The sequence below is a fragment of the Cuculus canorus genome, chromosome 1, assembly GCF_017976375.1.
Source record: "Cuculus canorus isolate bCucCan1 chromosome 1, bCucCan1.pri, whole genome shotgun sequence".
NCBI classification, from domain to species: domain Eukaryota; kingdom Metazoa; phylum Chordata; class Aves; order Cuculiformes; family Cuculidae; genus Cuculus; species Cuculus canorus.
The window spans coordinates 63,578,835-63,601,272 of NC_071401.1; the positions used below are offsets into that span (position 1 = coordinate 63,578,835).

The following is a 22,438-nucleotide window of genomic DNA, read 5'->3' on the forward strand; positions in this document are numbered from 1 at the left end:
CCTAATGGTGGTGGTCAACTTGGCGTCCCTGATGAAGACTAGTAGTCATCATCACTTAAACTTTGGATGAACTAGTCCTTCCGCACGCTGTATTGGAGCATGGGTCTATGGTATGTCATGAATTCTCCTGTCTTGCTTCACAATGGTGGACAGTAGGGAGGTAGGTACAGGGAGCAGGGAGGCTTGGAGACCAGTACTAAATATTCACTATGCACCAGCCTCGGCTGATACAAAGCATTCCAAAGTTGGTACAGAATGAGCACCCCGCACCTTCTTTTGTAAGGCTGTAAGGCGAACATCTGCGATTAATACAGTCAGGCTCTGCGGCTCAATATCTGATGAGAAATATTAAGACAGAAATCGATCCTCTGACCAAACCTTACACTGGGCCCCTCTGGAAAGAGTCTTATATATTTATAAGCATTGATGAGGTCTGTACTTGATCTTCTCCTTTCCAGGCTAAACAGACCCAGGTCTCTCAGCCTCTGCTCATAAGATGTACCAGTCCTCTAATCATCTTTGTGGCTCTCTGTTGGAGTCTTTGTCTGTCTTGAACTGGAGAACCCAGAACAGGACACAGGACTCCAGGTGTGGCCTCACTAGTAGAGGGTGAGGATAACCTTCCTCAATCTGCTGGCCACACTCCTCTTGATGCACCCCAGGCTACCACTGACCTTCTTGGCCACAAGGACACATTGCTGGCTTATGGTTAGTTTGTTGTCCACCACGACTCCCACGTCCTTCTCTGCAGAGCTGCTTTCCAGCCTATCAGCCCCTAGCCTGTGCTAGTATTCACTGTCCAGTGCGCTATCTGATATCTCTGAAGTTAAAATCTGATTTTTTTTTCACTTCTATCCCTCGCTGATAGATATTATAAGTTGTTTATACACACACACATATATTAGAAGAACCCAACTTTGTAACTCAATAGGATGCTAGAATAAGGGAACAATACTTTCTAGTGAAGGAAAAGTGAATATTCTGTATGAAAGTGTTCAAAGATATGTTATAGATTAATGTTTTATAATATGTTTGGGGTTTGTTTTTTTTTAGAGGAACCACAAGATATTTACTGGTTGGCCCAATGTCTTTACCTAACAGCTCAGTATCATAGGGCAGCACATGCTCTTCGATCACGTAAGCTGGATAAGGTAAGTCATTTTAGTCAAAGACTTTATAGTGTTTCCCCACTTTTAAACCTCTCCTGCTAACCATAGTGACTTTTTCACCATGGGAGTATAAGGTTTATGGGAAAAGTAATTAGCAGACCTGCATGATGTAGTTTTATCTGAACAAAGAATAGCCCTGTGTTCAGTTGGCCAGATGGAAATTGTTGTCCCCAAAGGAGAGTCACAGAAAAGAGAAGGGATCCAAGGATGTAACTGCAACAGGTATGGGAAGGTGGTGTGTTGCTTCGGTTGTAGTTGTTTGAATTGTCTTACCACTCTGCTAAAGGCAAGAGCCAAGCAAGTGTTCTTTGAGAGTTTAATAGTAAAGAAAGTGTTACAGACTCCATCATTTTGGTCAGGCAAGATTTTTGGGGGTGAAAGGGATGAAGAAGACGTACAACTGAAAAAACAGAGAGCAGAATAGCCTCTAGCAGTACAAGTAAATGTGCTCTCTCTTTATGATAAACATGCATGAAACTTTTCTCTTTCAGTTATATGAAGCTTGTCGTTACCTTGCAGCTAGATGTCATGTGAGTACACCTTTTGTTCTCTGTTGAAAACAAATTAAATTAAATAAAAGATGTGTCTTGAGAAGATTAGGTACCTGACAGACAGTGTAGATGTTCATTGGAATAATAGGTTTAAATTTTGTGACAGTTGCTTTTGTTTATTAACTTTCAGTATGGTTACTGGAGTACCCATCATGGTACTGTTCTGAAGAAGTCCAGCTGACCTTTTTTTCCAGGAAAGAAGATACTTCTTTAATATTTTGTGGGCAAAGAATGTGAACCATCTTTGTCTCACGTCTTCATGTTTATACATTTTTAATTTGTTGGTTGTAGTCTGACTGGAGAGATGTGATTTATGGTTGTAAATAAATATAGTTAGCAGCTTTTTATGCTTCTTTATAGAGTGAGATACACAAACAGTAAAACGCAATGCTTTCACAGTAAAACTGTATCAATTGGTAGATTAAATATAGAAATCTGAAATTGAATAATATGCTGCTTGTAGAATAAGATTGTTGTATTTTATTGAAACTTGTAGTAACCATTTGTAGAGGCTTATCTCCTGAGATTGCATAATGCTGAATACTGGGGGTTTCTGTAGGTGTTGATTTTATAGTTTTTTGCATGTTGTAGATGACTTAAAATAGTTGATTGCAATAGTGAAATGTCACTAGACACTAGACTAAGAATATGCATTCATGAAAAAGCTGCTGATTAAAACTGGTTGTTTGAATGTGTCCCTTTCAAATGTGATACTGTGTTTATTGGTGCTTTATGCACAGATGTTTCAAATCTCAACCTTGTTTTTTTCACATGCACATGTTTGGCTAGTATGCTGCGAAGGAGCATCAACAGGCCCTGGATATTCTTGATATGGAAGAACCAATCAACAAAAGACTTTTTGAAAAGTACTTGAAGGATGAAACTGGGTTGAAAGATTCCTCAGACTGGGAGATGTCACAATCCTCTGTAAGTCATGTGTTAGCTTGCCTGTATGAAAATAACTTTGTTTACAAAAATGAAGAGTACTTTTCAACAATTTCTCATAAATTATTTGCAGATGCTTTGCAGGATGTTCATGATCTGGCATAGGTTTTAGAGTCCTTTAGCTCTGTGCTGCAATTTCAGTCTTCATAATGTACACTAACTCTTCTTTCAATTCATCTCCAGGTTCTTAGAATCATAGAATTGTTTGGTTGCAAAAGACCTTTGATCATCAAGTCCAACTGTACTTGTCCACTACTAAACCATATCCCTGAGCACCTCGTCTTTTAAATACCTCCAGAGAAGGTGACTCAGCCACCTCCCTGGACAGCCTGTTTAGTGAAGGGTCTAGATTGTGGGATAATAAAGCAAGTTTTCTTCTCCTCCACATATTTTTAATTAAATATTTCCTTAATCGCTCAGCCGTTGTTATCAGTGGGACATTTTTTTGATCACACTTGGAAACTGTGACATGAAGGTGATGTTTTTGAAGTTCAATGTGTGCCTATACAGATTTTTTTCAATTGAAAAGGATTGCTGCCACATGTAGGCTGAAGAGTCTGAAGAGTCTTTATTTTTTATTTATTTTTTGATGTATGAATTCCAGTTTACTACCTGAAACTACAGTCAAGATAGTTGACTGCATTTTTCCTGTAAGACTGAAGTAGCAAAATAGGTTAAATCATTGATGTGAACTGACTTGGGATGCTGGTATTAAATGGGCTTGAGAGAAGTGTGGATTGCACTGAATTGCTGTGGTGCACCATAATGGGGACATTTAAGCTACCACTAAGAGCAAAGGAAGAAGTCCTCAGCTTTGGCTGTTCATTCCTGCTCCCTGTTTCATGGTACCCTGGCCCTGGTGTTTGAGTGGTTGGTTGTTGGGAATTGGGAAACTATTTTGACTGAAAAATAATCCAGCCAAAAACCTTGACTTCTCTTAGTCCATACCTTTACAAATGCTTGTGATAACCTAGTTAACTAATGCAAGGATGGAGTCAGCTTACCAGAAGAGGGAACCGCTGAAGTGGATAGTGCTGCAAGAAATTTCAAATCAAACTCCTTTTCTTTTGTTTCATTAGTTTGCACTAATTCCACAGTAAGAATGGCTGATCTATGAGCTGGTGACAGTATTATTTTAGCAGCCCCTGGGGGTTTATTAGTTGTTAGGAGCCCTGCTGTTTCTAGTGTGTGGGCTCCTGAAAGAGTTTGTCTAGTCAGTCAGATGGCATAGATGCAGAACATGTTAACTTTCTCCAAGTAACTTGCTGATGTTTCTGTGGCCTTCTGACTGCATTCAACACCAATTTAGGGCATTTTGAAAGAACGTGTTATATATTAGACATCTTAGCGTGACTTTAACTCTGGTAATAATGTTTTTTCACTACCATCTGTGTTTTGGGTTGAAGGGAGGGCTATGTTTTTCTACTTGAAGTAGTTGAATCCATTGATTTGGCCTTTTTCGTCTATGCTGTGGTCATTCTTCCCTTTCCTGAAATATATGGTTTAATAGTGAAGCAAGAAGTAAATTGCCTTTTGAAGTGATGATTTCTCCATGTTGAATACAGAGGCAATGTAGCATAAATAGCTTAAAACTCAATGTCAGAGCACTGGATGCTGGAAGCAGAAAGGTAAACTCTGTTCTCCCTGTACTTCAAGCACGTGTTAGTTTGGTGGTAGATAACCTGACAGAGCATTCATTTGATTTTTTTTTTAAGATAATAGAGGCAGTATATTTTATAAAGACAGCACTAGAAAACCAGGTTCCATCGTACATTAAATGCTTTATACTTTTCAGAGAGCCCGTTTGATTTATGCTCAAAAATCAAATTGCAAACATTTATTCAGTCTTTGACCTCTAGCTCTGCTTTTCCACCAGATCAAGAGCTCTATATGCCTTTTGCGAGGGAAGATCTATGATGCTTTGGATAATAGAACCCTGGCAACGTACAGCTACAAAGAGGCCTTGAAGCTTGATGTTTACTGCTTTGAAGCATTTGATCTTTTAACATCGCATCACATGCTGACAGCACAAGAAGGTCAGGATAGCAGTATATCTCAAATACAAGTAAAACTTAGCTGCTTTCTTAATATGCCTTTTTCCTCTATAAAACTAAAGCAATACTACAAGTAACAGACTTTAAAAGGTTAATAGTAGTAAATGTATTAAATGAATGACCAAGTATAATCTGCTCAAAGTTACATTTGAACTTTATTTTTCAGCCATGCAGTGCTAGGCATTAAAAGAAACAAAGTAACCCAGTCGTGGTCTTCTGGAGACTCTCATGCTTTTTGCCCTGCCTAAACTGTTTTTCTTGTGTTCTCAACTTCACAGGTCTGCCAAACCTTACTGCTGTTTGCTTGCTTATAGTAGGCACTGCTTGATGAAGCATTCCAAGTGATAAAATAGGACATGTAGAGTAAAGAAAGATAGTGGTGTGCGGTGTCATCTTTACTAAATTTTATTTTAAAGTGTAGAAGGAAAACTAAGAATTCAATCATTAATTTCCTCAATTAGTGTTCTTATCTGTTGCACTGTTATCTTCCTTCTAGTTTCAGAGTAAGCATCATAAAATTCTTTGCATCTCTTTAAGTTCTTAAAATCTTGGATCTTGCTATTTCTTCAGTAATATGACCACTTCTTTTTTTTTTTAATTCACATAGAAAAAGAACTTCTTGACTCTCTACCTCTTAGCAGACAGTGCACAGAAGAAGAACGAGAATTGCTTCACTTTTTATTTGAGAATAAATTGAAAAAGGTAAACGCCAACACTAACTAAAAAGCTGGACAGCCGATCGAAAGTATTGACTTCAGATATAAATCTTCTTGGATCCAATTTATTCTTAACATTGGAATAAATAAGGGGTTTGTAGGTTTGGTTATTTTAAAATTTATAATGCAGTAGATATCACTTTATGGGAGTAGTGTAACGGGTTAAAGTAAACTTGATTTCTGGTGTGCTGACAACTTGAAATTCTGATATTTATTTATTTTTTTTAGCTTTATTCCTTGACAGACTTCTAAGTTGGAAAAAAGAACATTAATAATGTAGGCAAAGTGTCAGCTACCTGAAAATACTAGATTATAGCAGCTTTATTCCAGACTAGTTTTTCCAAAGATAATGTGAGAGCACAGATAATGTGTCAGCACCTACTATATATTGCTCGGTATTTGTTTCTACAGTCTACACTAAAGATATTGATGCTAGCAAGCATCTTTCATGTTCTAAATGATCTTTTAAGTGCATTACGAAGAACCATTTTACCAGATGCATGTTTTATGGACTTTCCATTTAAAGCTAAGAATTTTAAGAAGCTTAATGCTTCTTCAGTATTCTTTTGGAGCTAAAAATATTGATACCTGTACTATCTGATTTTAGATTGGTTGGTGTTTCGCATGTTGTTTCTTTTGTCTTTCAGTATAATAAACCCAGTGAAACATTGATTCCTGAATCAGTAGATGGTCTTCAGGAAAACCTGGATGTGGTAGTATCCTTAGCTGAAAGACATTATTATAACTGCGATTTCAAAATGTGCTACAAGCTTACTTCTGTGTAAGTATGCAAAGCAGCTTAGAGGGTTTTTTTTCATATGATGAAGTGTAATAACGGTGCCTGGACTTCCAGCAAATATCACAGTTCAATGCACTGATACACACAACAATGTGATGCAGAGTTTCAGGCATTTGAAATGTCTAGTTTGTGTCTGGCAAGACACATAGTTTTTATGACCTGTAACAGACTTACCCAAAGCAAAACTTGAGTTAATCAGCACTGTACTGCACTTCCCTTCATCCATCCTCTTCCTTACTCTGGTGCTTTCAGTGGTTTGTGTCCTCTACTTACTTCTTGTTTGGCCTTCAGAATAAACAGGTTTGGATCAGTGGGTTAGTTAGGAAGTATGATTTCTCTGGCATATCAGAAGGAATGGTAATTTTGATATGCCAAGTATTGCATCCCAGTTGTTACATATCCCGGGCATCCGCTGCTGCTCGGTTGTCAGATGGGTCAGAACAACAACATGGATTGCTTCTCAGGTGCTGGAAATGTGAACATGTGATTGTGGAGCTGGCCCAGCAGCTACCTTTTTAAGAAAAAACTGTTCTTCTGTATATGTACTGCGTAGACTCAGAATATTCGTAATATAAAACAGAAAGGATTTTGTCTGGTTTTTTGTAGTACATCATTTTCTTAGGTAGAGCAAGCCATCACTTTGTAGAATATCCCTTGGAACCCAGTACAGACAAGATTTTGGGAAATGCTGTAGAGAATGCTGACAGTGGTTTTAAACATATGAGTAAAATCATGATACTGTTGACATAAATTATTCAACAATTAGTTGAATAGAATTATAATATTGCATCTTTGTTTCTGAAACTTAATTGCATCAGCTTGTCTAGCAGAAAGTGGGAGAATAAATGTCTCGTAAGGAGAGGACGATCACAGATGCTAGAGCTTGGAAATAAGAGTTTGCTTGTTCTATACTTTTCATTTAAAATACTTTAAACTAACAATGTCAGAACTATTTAACAATGTAAACTAAACTTAAAGCTATTTCAAGCTGTACTTCTGAGAGGATGAACTCATAATGTTGAACTTCTGATTTAAGAGATTCTGTGAATAGATTTCAAGATGATCTTTGAGGGGTTTTTTTCTCTGCTTAGTTTACCCAATGCCAATGCTTACAAAATGGGCGCATGCCTACAAGCCATGTCCTGTGTGCAGTCTGTTGTCTGTGAGACTGTCTTCCATTTCTAAACACTGACGGAAACAAAACTTTAAAACTGAGCTAAATGTGTTCCCTGAGGCATGCTGCTTAGTGTTAAGCTCAGAAAGTTAAGGACTATTGCTTGAAAGTTGTTATAAGTGTGTGGAAAAGGAACATAAATGTTGTTTGCTGGTTAAATTTTAAGTGACCTGCAAACAAATGTGTATTGTATTCTGGTTTTCCAGTTGTGTGTTCAGCTCAACAGAATTTTCTGTTATCCTCTTCTGTTAAGCTAAATTAATAGTTATTTTTCTAGTCTTTATATAGCCTTTATTATGCTGTTAATAGTTACCTTGTAGTTGCAAATAGTTGTCCAATGCCTGAAGTGGTATTAACTGGAACGTTGCATGCTGTAAAAGCAACTCTCTTATAACACATTATAGTTTTTGAAATGCACTGCAGTTTTTTTATTGTTCTCTTTATTTTTTAGAGTGATGGAAAAAGATCCCTTCCATGCAAATTGTTTACCTGTGCATATAGGGACACTTGTGGAGCTTAATAAAGCGAATGGTAAGAAACTTTCACTAACATAACATTTTTATATAAGTTTTAATAACATTAATAACTTTTAATATGAATAAAAAGAAAATTGCAAACCTTTTAAAAAAGAATTGAGGATGCCAAGAACCCATCTTATTATACCATTTAAAAAAATAATATATATTTTTCCTCCCAATTGCAGTTTTAAGAAAATGGTGGTAACAGGCAAAAAAAGGAGTTTCAGAGCTGATGCTGGGGTGGAGGGAAGTACTCGGGCAGCAAGTCTTTATTTATTCATGATCATGAGTGTCACTGTCTTTTAACCACTGGACTGTATAATCAAAAAGTTAATGAGCTACACTGCTTCATTTCTGTGGTTTGATAGCCGTTTTGAGGTGGTCTTCCTAGAGTATACAGGTGTACATTTTCTGCTCAAGAACAAACTAAAATATATTATACTAAAAAGAACTCCTCAGCAGTGTGTATGCTTAGGTGGACGTGCTTTTTCCATATTGCAAAAACTTCTAGGCTCCCCTTTCCATTGCTGTTGTGAAGTCCTCTTTTTGATTCAAACAAGTTAATAATCGTGCATCACCTTTATTGGAATTACAAGAACAGCTTGCTTTCAGCTGGGATGGCTTTTTCTCATTTCAGACTGCATATAAACATGCAAATCAAGTGAGGAGCTTGAACGTCTCTCACAGCAGTTTGAAAACACAATAAGGAGCTCATATGATTTGCGTCTCACAAAGGATGATGTATTGTATGTACACAAATAGGTTCTTAGGAGTACTAGTACTTCTCAATGTTTAGTAAATGTACTTTTCACTTTACAGTTTAACCACAGCTGAAAATGTGGCAGTACTCTTGAGTTTTCTTCTAATCCTGCCAGTACTCTGAGTTTTTTTATAATCCTGATTTGAGACGCGTTTCATAAATAAGTTGGTATTCTGTAAGCCGGTTTTCGTATTTGATTTTTCTGAAGCCAAGGATTTGATGCAAAGTGCTCCAGGGCAAACTTGTCAACTTAAGAGCACTGTACTCTGAAGAAACAGAAATTTTATGTACCATAATGCTATTTTTTTTGAAATTGCATCAGCATTTATTTGCTTTTGTCCTATTTTCAGCATGTTAATGCACAGGACTCTACTTTGAAATTGATCCTAGCCAGTACATTATACCTTTTAGATGTAGGAAGTTCAATAGTGTTTTACCTTGCAAAGATACATTTAAGTGTAATACTACAGGTATTTGTTTTAATGTATGTTAATGTCCTAAGTTATTGCAGGATTCCTAAGGGGCGGGATGTGTAGCTGCTTCCGTATATGCTGTGCAGACTTATGGATTGTGGTGGGGTTTTTTCTCAGTTAATTGCAAAACTGAATCTATTTTGAGGCAGTCTGAAGCATTACTACAAACAGAAAACATTTTTGTTCACTTGTGTGTTGATAACGTCAGATGTTCTCAATATTTTGTATAGAACAATAAGGGGATTGAAACACCTGAATGTTTTAGCACTTTTTAATTTGCTTTTCTTGTTTCTTCCCGCTATGTAGAGCTTTTCTATCTTTCTCACAAACTGGTGGACTTGTACCCAAATAATCCTGTAAGTTGTTCTAAGCCTTCATTACCAGGTAGTTTTTGCTACGTGAAAGCGTATGAAATTTGTAATGTTATAGTCAGTTTGAGCAAGAGAATTCAAGATGTGTTTCTGGATGGAGCTGGTAAAAATGGTTCACTCCTTTTATTTTCTATGCATTTCTTATACTGAGGTTTGGGGTTTTTGGAGGGGAAAGGGCGGGGGATGCGTTTTTTTATTTTTGAAAACAAAGTACCTGTAAAATATATTCAGTGTAAGGTTTTCACTTTGAAAAATGATTTCAAACAAATGCTACAGTAATAAATGTATATGCCTCTCTAAGCAACCTTTTCCAATGTTTAGTCATCTTCATGGTGAAAATAGTTTTCCTTTTACCAATCTGAATTTCCCATGTTGCACCTTGTACCCATTGCCTCCTATCCTCTCACTGCATCTCTGTCTTCTGTGTTCCTTGCCCTTACATATCTGAAGTCAGCAATAAGCTTTCCACTTGGTTCTCTCTCCAGGAGACTGAACAAACCCAGTTTGAGAAGTACATGCCATCGGTTCTAGCTGCTCTGTCATATCAAATAATTTGAAAAGCTGACTGTGATTTCTGTGAAAATGTTCTTAACTTCTCTAATTATAGTCCGTTCCTCTGTTTTGCATCACCTCTAGTCATGTTTCCCTAAAATCAGTGTGATATATCTAATAGTATTCTATTTTGATTTTACTGTGTAGGTGTCATGGTTTGCAGTAGGATGCTACTATCTCATGGTTGGACACAAAAATGAACATGCTAGAAGATATCTCAGGTAAATTTTATTTTTTCTGGTTTTCCTAAGGGAAGCTGTGGCTCACTTGCTAAATATTTAATGTTTGTGATTGTTTCTAAGCTCATAATGTAGCCTCAATAAACAGGTTACTACTAAAATATTGCTTTTGTTGACACCTTTTTTTTTGGTATAGCAATTTAGACATCTTGATACTTTAAAAATTACATCCAGACTTATGCAGAATCCCTTTTGGCAGTCGCCTTCCTTTTACAGGCAGATGTTGTCCCTGCATTTGCTCATGTTGCCAGACTAACCACTGCTAAGTAATTAAACCTCTGCTCTTAGCTTAAGGACACTCAGACATTCTCCCAGGTTCAGGTTTCATATTTTCAAGGAAAGAGGTAGATAAATTCTGACATTTGGATGTCTTGTTATTTCTTTGCACAGGAAGCCTTGGACTTTTTAGGATGCTCAGTCAGCACATTGCTCTTTCCTGTAGGTCTTCTCTATGTGTAGGGATGATCAGCACTGGGAGCAGGACTTTGCTATGAAATAGGGCATTTGTTTTGGCACTGTAAGTTCAAACTGAGAAAGCTTAAATTGAGATGTAAGGCTTTCATTTTTCTTTTTGAGGCCTTTATAGGCAGTATATGTTAAGATAGGTTAGTGATTTCAACTGCTTAAAATTCCGGATTATTATGAGTGAACTAAATTCCTGGACAGTACCAGTGTGAAATTCTTCCAAGAAGCTGTCCTGAGTGACGTAGGCAGTTATGGAGGTGAAAAAAAAGAATATCTTTATTAAATCTGCAAGCATCCCTAGGCGGGAAGGGTCTATAGACATGTTAGGAGGAGAAAAAAAACAAACCAAAACATCAGAATTCTGGGTAGTTCTTGCAAACAGGAAAAACGTCTGGTAAAGGTGAAGTGGTAACAAGATGCCTAAATTATTTTGAGAAGAATAATAGTGTACAGCTGCAAAGCTAGGGACGACTGTGGGCTAGGCAGCAGTTTCTAGAAAAGGATCTGGAGATACCGTGGATAAAAACACAAGCTCCCATATAATTGTTTTGGAGGACAGGCCATCACACTGGAGCATGCTGAACAGGGTAGAAGGCACAGCTGGGCAGTGACCTGTAAAGGAAAGATTGTTCTGGCTGCTTCAGAAGGAGCTGCCTGCGTCCTTCAGATCTTGCAAAAGGACTACCTTACCTTGGTGCCAGTTAGGAAAACAGCATTTGTGATGGAATATAATCTGTCTTTTATAACACTAACAAGGTGTTGCTGTTGGCAAGTCAACATGTATAGAGGACTCAAGATGGATGTGAGATGTTTGAATTTAATTCAACAGAAGCCATTAAACAAGCATTCTGAAGAAGGTGGTCAATAAACAAAGTTTTTGAATGAATTGAAGCTGTCTAGGATGTAGGGTGGGAAAATGCAAATATTTGGATATGCTAAGTTTTGTCCAGGGAGATGGAGAATAAACTCTAGGATCTGTGATGAGAAGTAATGACTTGAACTGTGACAAACAAGATTTAGATTAAGTGTTAGCAAAAAAATGAAGTATTTAAAGGTAGTTAAGCAATACTATAGATTACTTGTGGAACATGTAGGATCTCCTCTCCAAGGCCAGGTTGGATGGGGCCTTGGGCAGCCTGATCTAGTGGGATGTCCCTGCCCATCACAGGGGAGTTGGAACTGGATTATCTTTAAGGTCCCTTCCAGCCCAAACGATTCTATGATTCCATGTCAGAAGCTTTTAAGAAAAGACTGGGCACATCTGTCATGAGCTGTTCAGTTATGAATGCGCTTGCATTGATGGAGAAAATAACCTATAGAGCTTTCCAATGTTCCTGTCAAGTCCATCTTTTTGTAATGACTCCAGGTTGCAGTCTTGATCCTCAGGCTGAAGTCTTGGGAGACATTCTGTATTTTTTTCTGGTGCACAGCAGCTATCTGCGATGAGACAAATACTCTTGTCTTCGTTAAGGCTGGTACAGTTATATGGCAGAATTTCAACAGACAGTTCTGTCTAAGTGTTCATTTGGTATTTTTACATCCTGCTTTTGAAACTTGCATTTGCTAAAATGTATTTATATTGAAAGGTATAGCTAGAAGTTTGTAATACATTATGAGTCACTACTAGTTTTTCTATATTTTACTCATTTCACTTAATTATATCATTTTTTATGTTCAGTGATACCATATAATACCTGCTCTCTGTGAACAGCAACAGAAATAATACAATGAATTCTTGAAAATGCATGATACTTTTAAGTACTAAATAGTTTAAACTTTTAAATTTAGTTTTGTTTGCCACTGGTCATTGCTGAACGTTATTTTAATCGATGCCTATGTGTTATAGCATTGCTATATTAGTAGCCATCTAAAGAGGATGAAATTCAAATCCAGATGTGTTTGCTTGTGGCTTGCTTTTCTTTTTAGCAAAGCTACTACACTGGAGAGAACCTACGGACCTGCGTGGATAGCATATGGACATTCATTTGCAGTTGAGAGTGAGCATGACCAAGCAATGGCTGCGTATTTCACCGCTGCACAGCTCATGAAAGGGTATGTCAAAACTGTCACATTCAGAAAAAATAAAATTAATCCATAAAACATGTGGACTACTGACCCATATCCCTTTAAGCAGGGGGGATATATTTGCAATAATTATCTGGTAGAGAACAAAGGATTAAAAAAAAGATCCAAGTAATTTTGTAAACTGCATTTAACTGCATTATTTGCAATTACTGTTGTGATTTTATAAGTTCTAAAGTCAGGATTTATGTTTAGGTAATCTGTGTTCTACCTGAAAGTCCTCTGAAATTTGTGAACCCTGTTTATCATACCAAGTCATAAACTGCTGCAGAGCAATATTCTCAACAGCTGTTTCATGCTGTGGAGGTCGTAAAATGAGTAGTTGACTAATCATGTCATACTGCATATAGAACTATTGTATTTGATTGCAGTTTATTGGCAAATGTGATCCCTTTAATTATTACTTCTTCCGTATCCCATTTGTAAATGAAATATATGAAGGAAACTAGGAAAAAAAAGACCTCTCAGAACTAACTTAAGCACTGAGAAAATACGTGTCTTTTCCAGAGCAGGTTTCAGTTGTGTATTGGAGTTCAAAGTTTTTGTTGATAACTAACAAAGATATAAATTCTTTTAATTTGACTCTTAGGTTAATAGTTCATTCAAATCAGCTTTTACTAGGGTGTATGTAAACATACGCAAACGCAGTTGGTGCATCTTTGTAATTGGACACCATTCCTGACATGACCATTTCTGGTTTTTTATGGCTTTTTCCTTTTCAGGTGTCATTTGCCGATGCTCTATATTGGACTGGAGTACGGTTTGACCAACAACTCAAAGCTAGCTGAAAGGTTTTTCAGTCAAGCTTTAAGCATCGCACCTGAAGATCCTTTTGTTATGCATGAAGTTGGAGTGGTTGCATTTCAAAATGGAGAGTAAGCTTCCAAAACAGGATTAAATACAATCTTAAACGGGGATTATTCTGAAGTGTAATGTGCCAATATATCTACTTGAAGTACTTACATTGAACTATAGTTTCTTTTGGTTATAGTTTGGATGATGTTTACCCTGAACCCTTGCTTTCTGCATTGTTTTTCGTTGTTTAAGATTGAGCAAGGAAAGCATTTAATGCTTGAGGAACATGCAGCGATTGATTATTATCTTGTGTGTGCCTGTCATCGAGTAGTTGCGTGCCTTGTAAAGGCATCTCTCTGCACACAGAAGTGCTATAAAATTTTGTATAGCAGAACGTTTTGTCAGCTCAAGAAGTTCCAAGTATATCCTGAAAAAAAAAAAATAGCACATGTAAGAACTACTCAGTGAATACTTTGGATTTGCTTCTGATTTTTTAACATTGTCTTGTTTGCTCTTCAGAGCACATGCAAAACATAACCAAAAGTAAATTAGTGTTTTTACATCTGATTTCAATCATATGACAAAATAATTTCAAAGAACTGTTCCTTGTAATACTCTGTTCTCATACTGCTAATGAAAACTTCACTAATTTACTTTCCTTCCCTCCCTCAATTCTTAGCTGGAAAACCGCGGAGAAGTGGTTTCTTGATGCACTGGAAAAAATCAAAGCTATTGGAAATGAGGTATTTTTCCTAATAACATGCACAATTATAAATTTGTAAAACTCTAGGATAGATTCTCGAATATCTTGTGATAAAACATGCTGCGCTTATTTTAAGAGAGAAGCAATCCGATTGGGTACATCTCTGAAGATGTTTTTAGCCACCTTAAGAGTTAGCCATTTCTTAAATGATTTCCACTTCTGTTTGGACATAATCCTGTAGATGTGGATTTGTTGTCTTTCTAACAGATAGAGCCACTGTGTGGGAATGGGCCTGGGGTTGCTTAGCTAACTTGCTGAAATTAACTGAAATAAGCACTGGCAAAATGTTTGTCAGGAAACACACTTGTAGTTCTGATGCTTTTGTGAATCAGAAGGCAACCATCACAGCCTTGCTTCCTGGATATACTGGGACACACAAATGAGTTTGTACCTACTGGTAGTACCATTTATTTTTTGTGTGTCATTATCTTGTCTAAAGAGCCACATTATACTAGGGTAATTTAAGATGTCTAGTAAAGTAGAAAGTAGTACCACCTTGTGACAGGCTTCTTGTGAAAGTTAAAATATGTTATCTCAATTTTCAGTTTAATTTAGATAATGAGGACACCACCTCATGCTCTTATAATTGTTAACATGGCATCTCCTGTCAAGATAATGAAATTGCTTCTAGAACAAAATAAATCTTATAGAAAGTTGAAAGCACTGAACAAACTATAATCTTCATGTGGATAAGACATGGTTCTCAGAGGCCCACTTCTCCAGTCTGTCCAGGTCCTTCTGGATGTCATCCCATCCTTCCAGCATGGCAACTGCACCACTCAGCTTGGTGTCATCTGCAAACTTGCTGAGGATGCACTCCATCTTGCTGTCAATATCACTGATAAAGATATTGAACACCACTGGTCCCAGTGCGAACCCCTGAGGGACACCACTTGTCACAGATCTCCAGCTGGACTTCGAGCCATTGACCACTATTCTTTGAATACGACCATCCAACCAGTTTCTTATCCACCTTACTGTCCACCCATCAAATCCTTCTCTCTCCAGTATAGAGAGAAGGATGTTGTGGGGAACAGTGTCAAAGTTACAGAAGTCTATATAGATCACATCCATCAGTTTACCCATGTCCACTGCTGCAGTTCATAGAAAGCCACCAAGTTGGTCAGACAGGACTTGCCCCTCGTGAAGCCATGCTGGCTGCCATTAATCACCTCCCTGCCCTCCATGTGCTTTAGCATAGCTTCTAGGAGGATCTGTTCCATGAAGAAGACAGTCAAAAGACCTTTAGTATTTATGATTATTTTACAAACACCTAGTTTGAGGAGTCTTCAGTGCTCCTAGGCTGAGAGACTTGATGTGATTTTTAATGAAGTAGAAAACAAATTTTGTTTGGTTTGCATCCAAGTTGTACTATCACTGACCAATTAAAGAAATTTATTTGAGTTTTGATAATGGGAAAAATTAGAAAAATGAGTTATTGAATAAGTGTTTTGATCTTAAATATGTGTTTTGAAAAGAACTGAAAATGCTTGTGGTTTTTTGGTCATAAATTAACTGTCATGTTCATTTGTATGTTTGTTTTTACTAAAGTAGACAAAATCAGTTACAATTTGGGGAAGCTGCAGTTATTTAATTGTTGCATTATTTTGCAGGTAACAGTTGATAAGTGGGAACCTTTACTGAACAACTTAGGGCACGTCTGCAGAAAACTCAAGTAAGCATAGAGTACTGGAACTATATCTATGTCTGGAATGCTACAAAAATGCATGTTTTCTAGGCCTACTTCTCATTTATATTAAGATTATGTGCCACACAAGAGCAGTGTAGAAGCACCTCAAAAGAACAAAATTCCCTAAATCAGCTTGTGAACGTAAATTCATTAATCACCCTTCATATCCAGTTTACTGCTTACAAGTTAGAATACTAAAATGTGAACGCCTTTCCTTAACTATTGATTCTTATTAGATAGAAATTTGGTTGTAGGCTTTCAGAACTTCGTGTGGGTCTGAATTCTAACTGGCTGCTGTACCAGTCCTGACTTACTTGAATATGTCCACTGATTTAATTAACATAAAGGTGCCAATTAATTGCTTGGATCAATGCTTATGCTCCTTTTTATTGAAGTGAAATATTCAGTGACATTAACACAGCAATAAAATATTACTTTTATGGTTTTTGAGCACAGAAATATTTCATATTTCATTTCATATTTCAGTTGTAGAAAGAGAAAAAGAAAGTGTGAAGTACATATGCAAGCTTTAACAGTTTTAACAGAGAAATGTTTTCTCATCAATTACCTTAATCTGATTTTAACCAGTGTTTTCTTTTGTTTAATCAGTACCATAATTGTTTTTTGGTGTCATTGTTTTAATTGTCCAATTGGGGTATACTGCTAATGGGAATGTGATTATGGTAGAGATAAGTTGTACTTCTGCTTTGACTTTGGTAGTAATTCCTTTGCGCTTGAATTGCTGATTAGTCTTTATTTTCATTATGAAATACGGATGTATAATAGTTACCCCTTCTGCCAAGATCAAACAAAAGGCACTGCTTCTGGAACCTGTTCACGAGTATAATTGTAGGTTTTTTCCAAGTACTTGGTTCGGTTATAATTCCTTTTGTCTCTTTTTTAATCTCTTTAATAAGTTAGTAACTGCTTACATCACACTTAGGACAACTCACATTGTGTTATTTCTTCAGGTTCAGAAAGCCAACCTAGTGTATTTCTGCATCCTTGTAAACCATCTTTCAAGAAAATCAAGTTGAGAATTTAGGCAGCTGTACTGATGCTTGGACCACGGAAAAAACTCTCTAATAACTACTTTAACAGTGTTCATAATACCATGTATTATGAAAAAACTTACCAGATATATGTCTGCTCACTAGCATTATATGGTTGAAATGTGAAAGCAGCATATTAAAATACAGTGCTGGTTAATTGGACAGATAAATACTAGAAGCGAAAATAAAATTCAACTTTTGTGCAACAAGCGAACAATCGCGTAATTTTTCTGCCTCAGTTTTTACTTAATGCCCACTAAAAACTTCAGCTTGTGTTGCTGTTTGCTTCATTTCATAATGGTTATAGACAGTAAGATGTCTTCTGAATAGACAATGGCTATCTTTATTTTTAATGACTTGGTACTAGGATGTCAAATGTGACAATTTAATTTCTCACAGTAATGCCATAATGTACATTTAATCCTTGTTTTATAAAATAATTAATGCAATAAGCATCTAATTAATGGATAATTTTCAAAGAAAGGATGGCTGGCATTTGAAAGAAATTATGGATATTGTGTAAACCTTCTTTTCTGGTAGAGAAGGGATCAAAATAGAAGGGACTAAAGTACCAGCGTAGGTAGGACTTAAAGGCTGTGAAATTTCTGCCCAGAGAGCTTTTCTCACTTTGAACAATAAGTGATTTAGTCTCCTATCCCTTCACTTTCCTGAGTAGGAAAATGAAAGCTACAGAAAGAAAGCTACTGTTTCAGTGAGCAGCATTAAACATGTACACTAATTTGCCATACCAAATTGCTAAGATCATCACCAAATGGAGCCTAGCTGCAGGCAGCTGTTGTGCTGCATAAGGGGAACAATGATTTCTCAATTACATTGAGGAAGAAAATTGTCAATAACTATCAGTCTTTTGTGCATTCTATTATGTTCCAAGTATGAAGCAATAATTTTTAGGTTTTTGCAGGACTGTGTGCCGCTGAGCTAAGGAAAATATCATTAAAATACAATTAAAACACCTTTCACACTGAAGCTGCCTAATAGGTCTTCTGTATTTAACCCTAACAGGAAATATGACGAAGCACTGGAATACCATCGCCAGGCTTTAGTATTAATTCCTCAAAATGCTTCCACCTACTCTGCCATTGGGTACATACACAGTCTAATGGGCAATTTTGAAAGCGCAATCGACTATTTCCATACGGTACGTAACTGGCTTAAGTTAAAGGGCTGATCACAAATTCTGTTACTGTTTCATTCTATTTTGGTTTTGGAACAGAGAACCAGCATTTTATCCAACCTCCAAATGAGTGTTTGTTTTAAAATCTTATATTTTTTTGATAAATCAACCTAAGTTTTCTATTGATTATGAAAAAATGGCCACTTGGAGAAACTTAGTACTTGGATTCTTCTTTGTTATTGAATATCATAATTGGCATATACCTTTTATGTACATAAAATGATTTTATTGGAGCTTGGAGAAGACTCCAAGGAGACCTTTTTCATCCTTTTAATACTTAAAGGGGGCTTATAAGAAAGATGGGGAAAACTTTTTAGCAGGGCCTGTAGTAATAGAATAAGGGGTAAGGTTTTTTTTCACTGAGGATGCTGGAACAGGTTGCCCAGAGAGGGTCGTAGATGCCCCATCCCTGGAAACATTCAAGGTCAGGTTGGATGGAGCTCTGAGCTCCTGATGGAGTTGAAGATGTCCCTGCTCACTGCAGGGGGTTGGACTAGATGGCCTTCATGGTCCCTTCCAATCCAAACCATTCTATGGTTCTATGAAATGCAACATATGTTACACTTTATGATTTGTCATTGATTGTGTACCTGTCCTTGTCTGGTTTTGGTTTTGTGCTTTGCTTGTTTACTACTTCAGTCAGTTCACATGATGATATTATCTTGGTTGTGCAGCGTTTCGCTTTTACCATGAGGACTGTGCTCCGATAGCATTGTCAAGCAACAAAACAACAAACTTGGAACTGTTGGGGACTTAAGATATAACTTACTTCATTTGCTACTGAATACTTTTTACTGTGTGTTTTTCAATAGGCCCTTGGTCTTAGGAGGGATGACACATTTTCAGTCACAATGCTTGGACATTGCATAGAGATGTATATCGGTGATTCTGACGCCTACATTGGTAAGTCTTTCGCTGTGACTCTTAAAGTCATCAAGTCTTTTGAGAAGAGTCTTAATCTTACATCAAGAAAGACTGTCTGCTATGACCTAGAGAACTTACAGAGTATGGGGTTTTTTCGGTTCTCGGTGGGTTTTTTTGAAACACTAATCAGCAATTGCAGATGACCAGTAGTTTTTGTAAGCATCACGACAATAAATTCTTACCAGTATGAAGAAACACTTTGCTGCTGGAGGTGGTGATGGTTTCTTTTGTAGAAAACATTGATCTGTGGCAGCTTAGAAACCAAAAGGCATGGGAGAAAAATATAAATAGAAATATGGAATTAGAAAATCAGAGCACTAATACTTCTGTAGAGAGAGATGAGCAAGGCATTTTCACCATGTCAAAACTCTGCTCTGTGGAGACAGGATAAATTCTTCTGCCTTCAAAAATGCAGCTTTACAGATGGTTAAAAAAAAGTGCTTCATAGCAGTAAAACATTATATTGCTATAGTTTCAAATATTTTATGAAAGCTTTCTGCCCCACTAAAAAACTTTATAGCAACGTATTTCTGCTTCTTTGAACTTACTGATTTATCTGTAATGAGCACAGTTGATGTCCTGTCAAACATGTTAATGAGGTTGAAGCCAGTAAAAGCCATCTGTGTGCTCTGTGGCTTTTTCTGTAGATATTTCACACAATTGAAGCAGATGTTTCTCCTCAATATTGTCTTGCTCCATATATAGTCACTTAACACATCTGGAAGAACCATGCAGCTGTGAGAGATGCATTAATTGAAACCATGCTGTGCATAACTTAACAACAAAAGCCTCTTAAGAGTTGGGGAGGGAATTGGCAATTACCTCTCAGAACAGACTTTTGAATACGAGTTGTACTTCGGGTATTGTGCCTCTTTCAGAAAGGCTGCTGGATTTTTTCAGAACAACTCTATTCAAATTGAGTCATTAAGCCTTGACAGCTCCCTGACAGTGTGTAAGCAAGAGAATTATAATCATTTCTGGATGTTAGTCTCTTTGAGATGCCCTGAGGGGGGAGTGTTTATTTGGAATAAACTAACAGTTTGATTGTTTTCCTAGGAACAGACATCAAAGACAAATTAAGATGTTATGACTTTGATGTCCACACAATGAAGATATTAAAGAATATAATGTCACCTCCCTGGGACTTCATAGCATTCAACATAGAAAGACAAACTGTGGATGAAAGTGGCATAGTAACATTAGAGACGCCACAGGAAACAAAAAGTGCAGATACCAGTCGTCCACTGGAAGAAACATTTGAGATCGAAATGAATGAAAGTGATATGATGTTAGAAACTTCAATGTCGGACCATAGTACGTGACCATAAATGCTGGTAGAGAGCTCATTTTGTCTAAGTGTAATACGTTTCTTTTACCATATTTGTTATGGTGTTATACTTCCAAGAATTTGCTATTTTTATATGAATTCAAACTGCTACTCTGTACTTAACACCAGAGAAATAATGCTTGCCTTAAGGTTGGTTAAAAAGTATACATGACAGACTATTTCTACAAAGTTAATCATACATGATGAAGTAAAAAATAAATTCACTTTTTTTTTAAAAAGCTGTTTACTGATCCATGTGTCTGCCATCAGTAAGACTGTGAAGGTTTAAAATAGTACTTGACATGGAACTGTTTACAAAGTTGTTAAATTGAATAGTCAGTCTAATATAGTGTTATCGTGGCTTCTGAGTTTTCATCTTGTCTGTGAGGAATGCTTTCTTAATAAATAGACAAAAAAAATTCATGTTGTTTTATACTTACTACTTTATAAATATGTATTCCTTTAAAGAGCAATTTCAATGGTTTTACATCCTTTGACTCTATTTGGCAAAAGTTAAGTTGATGACAAAGTGTGTTCCTTTGTTATACTTTCTCCTAGTTACTAATTTCAGTTTTTTATTGTTCTATTTTGCATTACTGAAAGATCATTTAAGAACTGGTTTTGGTAAGCTGACTCGACAACAAACACGAATGGCACAAACATTAAGATAGATTGGTCTTATCTGCAATTAGTGTTATAATTAGTTGTAAGCCACAGACTACTACTGGAGAATGACTGGAGTCATTCTCTTTACACACAATTGTTTCGTCAGGATTAACTGAATAATGCACATACACAGTTTTTACAAGTCTATACAGTGTGGTATTTTTAAATGTCACTGGTTTCACTGAAAATTGGAAAGCAAGCCTATGCCTCTGAAACAGCAGCAGCGATTTGTCCATCCATTAAGCAGGACAGACCTAACTGCCTCCCTAGCATGCACGTTGAACGTATTTTGCGTAAATTTTTCCCCCTTCCCCTCTTGCCTGTTCCACATCTGTCACTGTGTGGGGCTTAAAATTAAAAAGCTAATGCTACAAGCTGTTGTAATTTTTCTTCTTTGACTTACACCCAAGTTTTGGCTTTTAATGTTTAGAATAGATTTCCTTAATTTTACCAGTGCAGACTTTACTATGAAGTACTTCAGAACTGAAGAACAAGCAGGTTTTCTGTAGACAAAGACTTTTCATGGAATACAAAAAATATTTTTGTTTTCATCAGCAAAATAAAATAATTTGTTTAAAAATCTAATTTCTACACTGTATCTCAGATACATTTGTGTTAATATTTAAACATGTATTTTCAAGTACACTTTTAGCATAAAATGTATGTTTGGTTATTGTGGTATGATTTTCATCCAATTTATTGGGGCAAGATATAGAAAAATCTGACATATTAATGTGATTTATGAAATATATCCTATACCCTTTTTCAGTACTTAATGTAAATAAGAAGAGACAAGGGATGAATCAAAGTTCTTGTATTGAAACCCTGCTATCATTTTTGTTTGCAGTAGTCCATCTTTCTTGATTAATGGTCCTTTTAAATTTAAAATGATCCTTGTTTCCTTTTAATTTTGCTGATGAATGGATGTCAAAGAATGGGCTGATACTGTGAACTTGACTGACTTTTTTTTTTTAAATTTTGTGTAGTTTTGCATACACTGGATAATACAAATTATTATTTCTCACTCCACTATGTCAGTCTCACAGCTAATTGAGTTCTCAGGGGCTATGTTCTGGATCCTAAGGAATCATGGAATGGGTTGGGTTGTAAGGGGCCTTAAAGTATCATCCAGTTCCAGCCCCCCTGCTGTGGGCAGGG

At 36.6% G+C, this 22,438-nt stretch overlaps 1 protein-coding gene across 2 annotated transcripts in view; it reads left to right on the forward strand.

Moving 5' to 3' along the window:
* CDC16 (cell division cycle 16) overlaps positions 1-22,211 on the forward strand; it is a 33,710-nt gene extending 11,499 nt beyond the window's left edge. For both annotated transcript variants that reach the window (XM_009557889.2, XM_054084877.1), the window contains exons 3-18: positions 1,054-1,151; positions 1,661-1,699; positions 2,510-2,647; positions 4,542-4,701; positions 5,327-5,421; positions 6,083-6,216; positions 7,860-7,939; positions 9,466-9,515; positions 10,230-10,303; positions 12,713-12,838; positions 13,591-13,743; positions 14,343-14,406; positions 16,040-16,101; positions 18,192-18,327; positions 19,176-19,266; positions 20,344-22,211. In XM_009557889.2, the coding sequence (XP_009556184.2) occupies positions 1,054-1,151; positions 1,661-1,699; positions 2,510-2,647; positions 4,542-4,701; positions 5,327-5,421; positions 6,083-6,216; positions 7,860-7,939; positions 9,466-9,515; positions 10,230-10,303; positions 12,713-12,838; positions 13,591-13,743; positions 14,343-14,406; positions 16,040-16,101; positions 18,192-18,327; positions 19,176-19,266; positions 20,344-20,609 (1,766 nt within the window). In that variant the 3' untranslated portion in view covers positions 20,610-22,211. The remainder of the gene's footprint in view (positions 1-1,053; positions 1,152-1,660; positions 1,700-2,509; positions 2,648-4,541; positions 4,702-5,326; positions 5,422-6,082; positions 6,217-7,859; positions 7,940-9,465; positions 9,516-10,229; positions 10,304-12,712; positions 12,839-13,590; positions 13,744-14,342; positions 14,407-16,039; positions 16,102-18,191; positions 18,328-19,175; positions 19,267-20,343) is intronic.
* The last annotated feature ends 227 nt before the right edge of the window (positions 22,212-22,438 follow it).